At 37.0% G+C, this 13,191-nt stretch overlaps 1 protein-coding gene across 1 annotated transcript in view; it reads right to left on the reverse strand.

Moving 5' to 3' along the window:
- The window catches only part of kcp (kielin cysteine rich BMP regulator), a 100,093-nt gene that overhangs the window by 30,212 nt on the left and 56,690 nt on the right, over window positions 1–13,191 (reverse strand). The window contains exons 23-27 of the mRNA XM_015352251.2: window positions 12,612–12,705; window positions 5,057–5,230; window positions 4,047–4,129; window positions 3,266–3,359; window positions 801–983 (exon numbers count right to left, since the gene is read on the reverse strand). Coding sequence (XP_015207737.2) covers window positions 801–983; window positions 3,266–3,359; window positions 4,047–4,129; window positions 5,057–5,230; window positions 12,612–12,705 — 628 coding nt within the window. The remainder of the gene's footprint in view (window positions 1–800; window positions 984–3,265; window positions 3,360–4,046; window positions 4,130–5,056; window positions 5,231–12,611; window positions 12,706–13,191) is intronic.

The following is a 13,191-nucleotide window of genomic DNA, read 5'->3' on the forward strand; positions in this document are numbered from 1 at the left end:
AAAGCAGATAATCATCATTTACATACTGATTTAGTATTTTATCATAAACCTCAAATTATATGAATAATACCCTGCTATGTCAATGCAGGCACAAATTACAATAATAATAATCTTTTACACTTATATAGCGCTTTTCTGGACAATCCACTTAAAGTGTGTTACAGATGGGGTTTCCCCTCCACCACCACCAATGTGCAGCATCTACCTGGATGATACACCAGTACACTCACCACACACCAGCTATCAGTGGGGAGAAGAAAAGAGTGATGAATCCAGTTTACAGATCAGGCTTATTAGGAGGCCATGATTGGTAAAGGGAAATCTGGCCAGGACACCGGGGTTACACCCCTACTCTTTTCGAGAAACACTCTGGGATTGTTAATGAGAACAGAAAGTCAGGACTTCGGTTTTACGTCTCATCTGAAGGATGGCGCCTTTTTACAGTATAGTGTCCCCGTCACTATACTGGGACATTAGGATCCACATGGAAAGCAGGGTGAGCACCGCCTACTGGCCTCACTAACACCACTTCCAGCAGCAATCTTAGTTTTTCCCAGGAGATCTCCCATCCAGGTCCTGACCAGGCTCACATCTGCTGACCTTCAGTGGGTTGGCAGTTGTGATTTGCAGGGTGATATACAGTAGCATAAACACAGACTGAAAACCTATGGTATTTAATAAAACAAATACTCCTAAAAACCACGACAGACAATGTTATTATATAATCTTAAATCCTTCAGAATGACACACATCTCATCTAGAGTAAGTGGAATTTTAATTCATTGCACTTTGTGGCTTACCATCACATGTTCGACAACAGTCCTGCATGATAGGGTTGGCACACTGGACAGGCACGCAGTTTTTACGGTGACAGGCGACGGTCCCATTACTGCACATACAGATTCGGCACTTGTCCAAGGGATCGTAGAATCGTTGTGTGTGTTTATAGGGTTGACCAGCATACAGGCACTCAGCGGGAGGGACTGGGAGTGAGCAAAAACAATCCGCTCAATTCTTTACTCCAGAATACTAAATGCTACCCAATGTCTTTAGCTTTGCCTAACACGTTATGGTCATGGGCATTTGTTTATGTTTTAATAGCTTTGTAATTTTCACAGAAATGCATGCCGAGGTTAATTGAATGCAAACCATACAGAAAAGTAAATAATTCTTTCATCAGTTTAAGCATGGCTGAACCTCATTTTAGATGAACACACTCGTCATAGTGGCAGAAACAGCAGCAGATGCTTCATGCTGCTAATGAAGCCATAAGAAGGCATGGAGTGATAATTAATAAACTGGCAAATCTTGAACAACTTCCTCAATGAAACTGTTCTCACATTCCAGAAATAAGCTTAAATCAGCTGATTAGCAGACGCAATGCTTTAGTTTGCATATGTAGTAATCAGTTCTAAAATTACTATTTATCTAAGCATTTATAAAATTAAGATTTTAATGTGGTACTAGGTTATACAAAGTTCTGAGAAAAAGATGAGAGGGTTCAGAAATTATAAAGAGGAAGGATATTAAAAACTGCCAAAGAATACCAACCACTATTTCTCCTTTCTGTATTGGTAGTTTTACTGACTCAGGATTTAAAGATAAAAAAATCATTAGACTGTACAGAAAAACTAAGCACTGTACTTACTGATCAAAGGTAGAATAGCTGTATATTCATCATAATTGTTACAAATCTGACTCATTAAAGCCTTAACATTAATAGAAGAGATAAAAGTAACTAATTCCTGATTCCTAACTATGTTCCTGATTGAACTCATGTCCATCAAAATCATGAAGTTACATAGACTAATTGGAATTATGACTACAACACTGTTTTTAATTATGGTGAAGACTCCAGGCTAGTTAAGACTGAGTAATGAATAGCTTTGAGAAAGAAAGCATAAGAAGCATAAAAAAGCATAAGCATACAATGACAATGTGCTTTCCACAATGAAATTAATTTCAGATAAGATAATTCACCTGCACAGAGTGTGGACCTGTACATATCAAACAGGTTTTGGTGCACTTATTTTGAGTATGTTATGTACTGTAACATGCTTCAAACTTTAGGATATTCCTGTATCATATATACAGTAGTACATGATGATCACAATCAAAACACCATTCACAAGAGTCATTTCCCACATGTTCCCTTTTTTCAAGACTAAGGAACTGAACATCTTTAGTCTTTGACGAGAGGGGTTATATGCAGGAGTGGGTCTTTTTTACTGAAGTATTTAAAATCTCAGAAGATACTGTCAAAGGCACACCAAAGAAGCTCCTCAGGACCAATAGTCAGAATAAGACCCGAGGGAACAAGTACAAGTTAAGGAAGAGGGAGCACATTAAGAATTGAAACTATGAAGCATCTTATTTGCGGTAGAAAAAGGGTTTTAGGGGCATGGAACAAACTACCTTTCCATATTGTTGAAACAGATTCTCGGAATCCATCAAGAAATGGTTGGATGGGAACCTTAGGCAATGTATTACCAATGGGGAAATGAGCAACATGTGCTGTATGGTTTGCTCTCATTTACATCCATGTTTTGGTCCTTAAAGAGATATTTTTTCCCCGAGGTTAAATTACATTAAAAAAATTAAATCCTTTTAGTCCCAGATTATGGCTGATTTCCAAATGCTACAATCATGATGCCGATTTGTTTTTTTCCTCGACTGGAAAGCAGTTCTATAAATATCCTCTTTTACTCAAACCACACATTGTATCTTTTTTTAAAATAGAGAAATAATATTTAAAAATCTTTAGTATTAAGACAATTAGGGGAGACACACTTCAACCAATATTAAAGACACAGCTTCTCCGCCTGAGAATGACTATGCCACATGGCCCCAGGTCTTCATGTAAAATTTATGTAACAATATACTTCTTTATGGTGTGTTACTTTTTATTATACTGTATGTCACTCAGTGTAATCCCAAAAATGAATGAGATTCCCATGACTTATAAATGGCCAAAATAAACTTGATAGACTATATCAAATAATTCAAGGGCAATATGTTTCTTAAGAACAATACACGATTCTCTTAAAACCTATTGGCCAGATCACCAGTGAGTATGAGAATTTGTTCTTAACCTAATTAATCATTTAAATAAAGAATTATTGAGGAAATAATGGAGTAAAATTCTCCTTAAGTAAAGTGACATATGTAGAAGCACAAAAAAATAGTACAACATTTTTATTTAGTGTTTCCTTAATCAGCTTTGCGATTGTTAAAAAAAATATTTTTTTAATAGCAGTTTCCTCACCTGGACATTGGGGGCAGCACTCTTCAGGTACATGGAATGGATTGACACAAAGCAGTGGAGGACACCTCTTAGACAGACACTGAACATTGCCATTCTACACAAAACACACAAAATGTTAAAGACCGAAAAATTCTGAAGACTACGCCAACAAAAATAAAAAAGTTAAACAGTCATAACTATTCTGTTAAGACTTCCAAACAAATGTTCCTTTAAATATCTGTAAATGTTTTTTTTCCCTTTACAGATTCAGTCTTTACAGATTTAATCTACATTTAGTTATCACATCCATGTCACGTGAAAAGTTATTTTTTCTTCATCCTGTACAACGTGAACAAAACCAACATAAATGGAGAAAGGAACAAATCTTTTCTTTGCCACATTATGGTTTTTGCATGGAAGCTGTTAGTGACAGTCTTGCCTTCACAGCAGGGATCAGAATACAAGTGCTAATGTTATGCTCAGAGCATGACAAAGTGTAAAAAAATGTGAAATGATGTGAAATTCTAAGCAAGTCTGAAGAATCCTACAATTAAGAAAATACAGAACAAGTTAAATTCTTTGCTTACACAATAATTCTACTGAGAAAGCACATACAAATCCCTTTATAACATGTTTAAAAAAAACACATTTACAAATGCGAAAGGTCTCTGTGGCTGCAAAAGGCCTTGTTCTAAATAATTATGTCTATATTTTGTATAATTATCTCCCATTACCTATATTTAAAACGATTATCTTGTTTTTTCTTAACATTTCAGAAGTATTAATACTTGGCCATACTCACAATGCAATGACAGGTTCTGCACTGGTCAAAAGGATGAGGAAACTCCATTCCATTTGGATATTCTTTCCCAGCATAGTTGCAACCTGCAATATAATATAGATTGAACATATTTTTACTGCATCTTTTCCTGATACTTATTTTTTTCTTTAATACATGTGTTAAAATAGGAAGTGACATACTGTAAGTTTCTACAATTAAATGGGACTCATGAGATTCTGCTTGTGGGTGATAGGGTATTTTTAAGTTGGTTAGTCTAAGAAAGTGATTGGCCCTGTCACACTGTCTATATACAGCACCACTCCTTTAGCAAGAGCACTTTTCACAGGATTTTAACTATGGACATGGTCTTTTAAATGCATGTAAAACCCAGAAAAGCATCCTTTGATGTAACGCACTCCCAGAAAAGAAATCTAGAATATTTAGGAATGGTCTTCAACATGTGTATACAGTATGTTCACTAAAGGATATCATTTCAGATGCTCAGAACATATCAGATCATATCAGGTAATCAGGCCATACACACAGCATAAAATATCTTCTGTTTCAACTAAATAATAAATCTTGAATTTGAGAATGCAGACTGATCTGTTTATGATACTCATTTATTTTCAGGGAGGGTGCTTCAGTCTTCAGTGAGCTAAATAGGTTCAAGATTTTAACAATTGGGATGGAAATTTACTAAAAAGAAGAAAAGTCCAATGAAGGTTTCATTGGGAATTATTTTATGAATTTGAAGAAAATGCTACAAAAATAAAAATAAGTCATACATAAAAAGGTCCAGGGGTCCGCACCCATACAGTATGTAATCATAATGTCATTTTCTAAATTATATTTTATAATAAAGATTTAAACTTTGGATAAGATCTGTAAATGGTAAGGAAGAGAGGTAAACATCTGTTGTGTGGACAAACTCTCTTCAGACCTTTGCCGAGCTGCGTTTTGACTTCTCAGATCCCTGCTGTACATGAGAAAGAGGTGAAGGTGGATGGAAGGACTTGCATTTACCCTACCATTGCAGTTGCTCTGGCAGCAGGAGCCAGGCAGGGGGTAGGAACAGGAAGGCCTTGGGCAGTCTCTGTTCTCACAGCTCACTCGGCCCCCAGAGCACACGCATGTCTGACACTGGCTCACGGGGCTGGGGAACTCTTCCCCATCCACAAACACGCGGTTCTCAAACACACAATCTGGAGGTTAAAGCAAACAGAAATGGGAAAAGGTCACAAACAAGAGAAGACCAGTCCCTCACATTGTGCATTTGGAGGAACGGAGCCATTCAATCTCAGAACTGATCCATCTTTTACTTTATAGTTGTGTGACCATGTAAGAAACATAATGTATAATACTCTACTGTGCTGAACTATTTGCACTGGAATGTTACAATTTATTAAATAAATTTGCTGGGGGCGTGCGTGTTCAGTGTGGAGGCAGAGCCCTGGATTAAGGACAATGCCTTGACTTGGCAACCACAGCTGCCATGGCTAATTTTGGATAAGCTGGAGCTGTGGGGGCCCTTTAAGACACACTGAGCACCACCCCGGAGGGATGAGTAACCCCCACGAAGGGAGAATATTCCAGAGACAGTCCCTGAGGAGATTGTGACGCAAGCATTAAGGCCGCTTTTTTGCTTTATTTTCTTCTTCTTTTCTCCTGTCCTGCTGTGTATCCAGGGTAGGCTGAGTCTTTTCTCCTGTTCCTCCATGTATCCCCACCAGGACAGTTTGAGTTTTTCCTCTCCTGTTCTGCTGTGAGGATTCACCAGGGCAGGTTGAGTTTTCTTTTGTTTTTGGCCTTGCTCGTTTTTCTTCCAATCTGGACTATCCCTATTTAGCGGGGTCCACAGTGGTTTTTCACCAGACTGGACCCCAATAAACAGGGGCAGTCCAGTCTAGCTGCTGCTGTGGCGAGGGGTTGCTTTTCCCCCAGATTGGACGTCGTTAGTTCAGTCTGGACGCCACTGTGCAAGCAGTCTTTTCTGTCTTTTGTTTTTTTTTACTGACCTCACATTGGTGCCTCCACCCCTTCAGATGGGGTGTCGACTCTGACTGGTGTTCGCCATGGCTCCTCACTCTCAAGCATTGTTTAAATAATACTTAATCATTTTTGCTAACTTGAAGTTTCCAGTCAGATTCTGTGAGGGTTTCTGTGATAAACACTAATTACAATCAGCCCAGAACACCATTTCTATATATACTGATGGAAAAAAGAAACGCAACATTTTCTGGAATGAGAATACTATAGTTATAATTATGTACTTATGTACAAAAAGTTGTACAATTATTGTATTAATTATGTACAATTTGTTTTAAGCCCTCTGACCAGCAATACAGCTTGTGCAGTGGGGCATTGCAACTTGCCAATCACACAAAAGCTCATTAGGTGCACTTTTACCTAATAAGGTCCAGGTGGAACAATGCCTGATCAGGTCACCTTTAAAAAAGCCTTAATTCAAAGCTTAGGTCACTGCAAGAAAAAGGCCATACTTTTTATCTGTGCTTTCTATAATGCCTCAAATGTCACCAGAAGCAAAGGAGAGGGCCATTGGCATGTTGCAGGCTAGTATGTCATGTGCCAGCGTTGCCAGACACTATGGAGAGAGCCGCTCCACTGTGTCCAACTGCAGAGAAGATTTCAGCAGCCCAGCTGGACAGATGACCATCCAAAATCTGGTCGCCCTCGAGTGACCACACCAGAGCAGGACCGACACATCAGACTGGTCCATCTGCGAGATTGTTTCAGATCTGCCACCCGTACTGCTGCTGAAACTGCCGGCAGACACATCAGTATACTGTATATAGGAAACGGAAATGACACTATGAAGATCTGAAAAAAATGGCTGCTACTGAAGATTCAAGAAGATATGAAGCTCAAAATATATTTTGGGTGCAGCCTTTAGTTGAGAAACTGATGGTGGACATATTTTGAAGAGGGTGCTTTTAGAAGTGTTTGAGGAATTTTCCTCACTGAATTCCAAAAGGGACAATCTTCACTGGTAAGCAGCTAAAGGGAGGTACTGGGAAAAGTGTCATCACATCATGCAGAAAAAAAAATCTACAGCATGCACTGTTGGCATTTTCCTTCCACTATGACAATAACCCACTACATCTTAGTGCTCCTGTGCAAGAATGTTGAAATTGTATTGCACTATGCTCAGAACTTATGACAGGTTTCTTATGTGTATTTTATACATATACAGTATACTGCTAGTAATAAAATACGAGACCATTTTTGCATGCAACATTTATTTCAAACTTAATCTGCTTTTCTGAAGCAGAATCCTATTTGTGTGGCTTTGTATCACACTGTGAATATCACAGTCAGGAACCACTATACTATTTCATTTACCATATTTGTTTTAATTAAATTACAGAAAATTAATATGGAAAACACATTTTAACTTAAAACATAAAAGATCAACTAGATATAAAATTCTTTCCATATTTTCACATGCAGTATCTTCCACCCATTCTCAGTTTCTGATCTTAATATGACCTTAATCCTAATTATAAATGATATACTGTATGCATCTATATATCAGAAGCATAACACTATGCCTGACCAATGTTACGCCCAGCAGATATTTTCAGAAACTAAGATTAAAATGTTCTCATTTCATTAACAGAACATATTTAAAACTTGATTTTGAGAGCTGTGTCTAATTCGCGGACTTAAGCTGGGATAAAGGTCAATGATTGGGAACAATGGTGATGCCGTCAGTAATCTGACATCAAATGAAGTGGAGAAATTGCCCTTTTAAAGAAAAAACCTTCATGTCTCACAATTCCCAGCCAGGAAGGGTTGGGAATCGGGAAATCAGTCTTCTGATGTCTTAGAACAAGAAGTTACCTTAATATTTAAAAAATAAAATTAACTGAATAAATGTTGCATTTGCAACAGTACCAAAATCAAATAAAATTAATTTGCACAGTGCAATCAAGGGAATAACAAAGAGTAAGCATTTCTTATCAATTCTATCATGCCCATTCTTATTTGGCTTTATATTATTTCCAGCATTTTTCCCCAATTAGTCTTCCGTTTAATATCCTCAGTGTCACTTTTTTCAGTTTTTTTTCTAAAAAGCTGCATTGTAGTGTGAAACAAATGGGTACTTTTGAACCAGGCCTTATAAAAAGAGGTGCATTTCTACAAAATAGATTTTAAAAATGGCTAAGGAAATTAAAGCTCTAAACTGTGAAAAAGAAAGGTGCAAATGATTCTGCACAGAATGCAGATCCAGATTAATTTTGTTCTCTTTCCACATTGCCACTATTCAGTATGTTCTTAATTTTGAAATACACAAATACATTTTATAAAAAATGTATGAAAATTACAAGGGTTTCACAAACTGTACATACGTCAGCAAGACCCCTGCCCTTCCATTCTTACAATGATATACTTTAGCATGTCTTTATGTTGTCGAAATTAGACAACTACAGCATAAAATCTAACTTATTGGGATTTACAGTACTTGAATGCAATAAAAAGGGTTTCAGTATGTCCACAATTCTGTAACTCACTAAAAGCACTCATTGCAAAACCAATATTCCCTTTCTCTACAAATTATATCAAATTCTAGGAGTTGTAATAAGTGTATTAGTCCAAATCTTTCTCTAATGTTGTTACCCTGCCAATGTGCTGGTCCTCACAATGTGTGACACAGGCCATAGGCAACAGCTCACTGGTGCTATTTGTGGTCAAGCAACCACACCTTTGATCATATTATTGCTAAAGCAGGGATGATGCATTTTTACTTTTCTGTTATTGGTAGATTACTATAGGATTGTGCACACAAAGTGATAAATTATATTACGTGTTATAAAATAATCATATGAATAGTGATTATATTATGTCTTGTCCTTTATCTGTCCTTTAGTTGATATAATAATAATAGGAACAAGTAATAGGTTTATTCCATGCTGAAAAAAAGAAGAAGGTGTTGAAGGTGTCAACACCTGAAGAAGGCTCCACGGCCGAAACGTTGTGTTCTTTTTCTTCTTTTTTTCAGCATGGAATAAACCTATTACTTGTTCCTTTGCAGCCTACGCATACTGACGCAGCTACCCACCTGAATAATAATAATAGTGCTTTTCTGGAGACTTCACAGGTAATGGGGAATCCCCTCTACCACCACCAGTCTGTAGCCTCTTTGTACACACATTGTGATGCAATTAACTAATACAGTACGTTTACCACATATCAACTATCAGTAGGAAGGAGAACAGATGATGAAGCCAGTTCATATGTGTGGATTATTAGGAAGCCATGATTAGTAAAGCCCAGGGGAAATTTGGCCAGGACACTTGGTATACCAGGTTTCACTTTTTGAGAGAGACCCTATGAGGGATTTTTAACAGAGAGGTCCACAGTAGTAAATCTCATCCAAAGGACGGCACCTTTTTACAGTACAGTGTCCCTGTCACTACACTCACACACAGACCACAGGGTGAGCACCCCCTACTGCCCCCACTAACACCACTTCCAGCTGCAACCTTAGTTTTTCCCAGGAGGCCTCCCATTTAGGAATTGGCCGGGCTCACACCTACTTAGCTTCAGTGGGCTGCCAGTTGTGAGTGGCAGGGTAATATAGCTGCTGGCAACAAACTGTAGTTAACTATGATTCACTTGATTTAATGACCTGTCACGGAAAAATGGATAACATAGTTATGTTGCTGATTATGAGTTAATCATAAAATTAAAAACATTTATTTTGAAAAAGTGTCAGTAGAGGACAGTCATTATCTATGCATGACTTTAATGTAAGATACAAATAAATATGTTTCATAAATGGATATGAATGGATTTGCCATTCAGAAACCAACCCTACATAAAATAATAAAATCCAGCATGAGTACTTAGTAATGGTTTCAGCAGCATGAACAATCTGTCAATGCAAAGCTTTTAGCTAAATAATAGACATACACAGTAATTGTGTGAAAATACTGTGTGTTCCTAACTCATGGAGATTGTTTCAATAGACAGTGGAGATGTTGTAAATAACCTCATTAGCAGGAGAGCAACATGAAGGAATATATTCTAATGAACAACAGTAGGAATCTTCTTTAATAGTAAAGGCATGCTTCACTGTTTCTTACCACCAATGAAAGTAATGGAAAGGTCGAGAAATGTTTTCTTAATGTGAATACATACTATAGAAGATTAATTCCCTGAAGCTTTGATGTATAATTTGTCTTTACTCTTGGTTTCAAGTTCAATTTGCAGTGCTGCTCTGCTTTCTTGTTCCCACTTTCCTTTTGTTTCTACTGCGTAGTCCATGTCTGCTATTGTGCAGTGCTCTCAAGTTCCTTGAAAAGATTGTATTGTACAATACTGATGTTTTCAGTAGCCATTTTTCTCTTTGTTCGGTACTTAGTGACAGACGAGTCAGATATAACTGCAATAAAATGATTTACAGCAATTAACGCTCCTGTGTTTTTCCTCTTCATCAGTTCCAAATGACAGCTACCACTGAGCACTCTTTGAAGTTGTACATTCAGCATGAAGACACCCTGCCCGTGATGCCCAGCAGGATGTCAAGCAGCCTGCCCCACTGTATTGTGTTTTATTTGCATACCTCTGTTAATATGCCTGCATGCTATTAGCAGACTTTGCCTCTAACAACTGAAGCAGAAACTGTTATTTGAAGCAAAGACAAAGTAGCTGGAACGTGCCGTGGAATCTGCATAATAAAGATTCTGTCAATTGGCGTCAAGTGCAAAACAAACTCCATGACATTTTTTCTCCACAACATAAAGTAATCTTTTGGTTTGGAAAGAAGGTCCTTACAAATACATTTTTTCTTATTACAGGAGGCAATGTGTTCTGAGCTCAAAACATTGTGATGGAGCCAAAGAAAATGTATTGGCTTCAATGTATTGAGTGCAAAAACAGTGGCACAATGTAAATGTTGAAATCCAAAACATTAAAAATGTGCCATTGCCTTGTTACATTCTTGTCACTATAGAGACCAAGAAAACAATTCCTGTTTAAGCATCAAAAACAGATTACATTAAGAAGAAAGAACAATTACCTGATCTTAATAATATCAAGTCTCCTTGTACCAGAGGGGAAATTTCACTATAAAAAGTCACATCTCAGGTTAATAAGAAATGTAAGCAGCAATTCCTCATCTGGATGTTATTATTAAAATGACTATATTAAAAAGTCAAAAATACATTAAATGTTGTTTATGTATATGTTTTTTTATTGAAAGGTGAGTGCAAGATGTGAACTCTTGGCAACAGAAAATTAGTCTAATGAAACTGAGTCACAGAATGCCTTACAGAATATTATGAAAACTGACATTAATGGACTAAAAGTTAGTAATGGTTTCATATTCCACTGTGTACTAGTAGTCATCCAGAAATATTTAAAAGTACTTATATAAGCATTTTTACCATATTTCCTTGACATTCGTACTGGGAATATACTATTGTCACAGTAATTCAAGTGTTTTTTTTATTTTCCCATTTCAACCTCTTTGTTGTTGCATATTTCATGGATTTCAGTCCCTGTGTTGTTTTGTTTTTTTCAGTTAACAGCACTATTGCCCTGCTTACAACAATACAACACAATGTCTGATTAAACCTTTTTTGTTAATACAAGATACAAGGCATAAAACAGAATTTAAGCTAATGCATGAACTGAAAAGAATGTAAATCACAGACTTTACACATTGCATAGATAGAAAAGATGTATTTCAGCATTATATAGGTTTAGATGCACAATTCTTCAGACTACACAGAATATAGTGCTAGATTTTCTAATAAAGAGCTTTGAAACAGCATTTAGAGAATTCCTTTCTTCTTAAAATAGTTTGTCAGCACTGAAAACAACATTAAATCAGAAGTCAAACATGGAATTCAAAAGAAAAATTGTGAAAGGTAGATTGTGAAATATTTTTTAAATCTTTACCAAGAAACAGATATTCATTACCACATTTCCTGAGTTACCAAGTGTAAATTTTGGTAAGTCGTGAGTTGCTACTTGACAAATTATCTGTTATAAATTCCTGTAACAACCCATTGCAGTATCTTTATTAGAGACAGCCAGCTTTGAAAACAAGTGCCTAAAGTGAAAGTCACAGAAATCACTCCAGGTTTATTAACTAAACATCTCCGATGCAATATAGCACAAATGACTTCATTAAGGATGTCTACTAAGTGCAAAAAAACTATAATGGTTTCCTAATATAACATGCTGCATTTTTTCTTTTTGTTTCTATATTAGAGTTTCTTACAGCTTGTTTTTCTATCACAACAATACTAATTTCTCTAACAGTGTTGCCTTATAGTGACATCTACTGGGGAAAAGCAGGCACCTTAATGCAAGTAAGTTTTTATGGTCAACCACAATCCTCAAAGACCAGTGTCCCTGCAGGTTTTCAAACTAACTCAATGCTTAATGATTTAATTAAGTTAATGTCTTAATGGGACCAATTTAATAACTTCTTCCACTTCTTCAGCTGTTGGTGCTTTGTAGAGACCTAGAAAACCCAAAGACACACTGGCTCTCCTGTAGCAGGATTGATCATTTCTGTTCTCAAGCATCAACAATTTAAGGAGTACATACCTGGGCACTTTGGGCAGCACTGCCCTGCTTTAATCTGAGGTTTAGAGCAGGTCACAGGAGGACAAACAAGGGGTATACACTGAACTGTGCCATCCTGAAAAAGATGTATAATATACATGTATGTGTAAAATTTGATTTAACATTTGTCCTACAATGCCATACTGTACAGTGTGCCAACATTACATTATTATTTTATTCAAAGGTGAAAGAAATAAATCAAATAACCCTTTCAACCAATTACTCCTCTAACACCAAATTATAGAACATAATATCTGTTTCCCTTTTGAAGCACCATGATGTAGCACAGTTTATTTACATAGCAAATGCAAAGACTCTGAGCCAAGCATGAGGCTCTGGTTGGGCTGTGTTGAGGGTGAGTGGTGTCTGTGGAGTGGGCGGTCCTCTAGGATGTGCTGCATAGTTTGCTTCATCCCACAGAAACACAGAAGGCTTGCATCGATTGCCCATCTGTAGAGGCTGGAAAGACAGGAACCATGACCGATCCTAAAGCAGCTTTAGAGTGGACCACTCTTTTTGTAGAAGGTGAAAACCGAGAGGTTATTGGGTAGCGCATGTGAAT

This window comes from Lepisosteus oculatus, chromosome 7 (assembly GCF_040954835.1).
Source record: "Lepisosteus oculatus isolate fLepOcu1 chromosome 7, fLepOcu1.hap2, whole genome shotgun sequence".
NCBI classification, from domain to species: domain Eukaryota; kingdom Metazoa; phylum Chordata; class Actinopteri; order Semionotiformes; family Lepisosteidae; genus Lepisosteus; species Lepisosteus oculatus.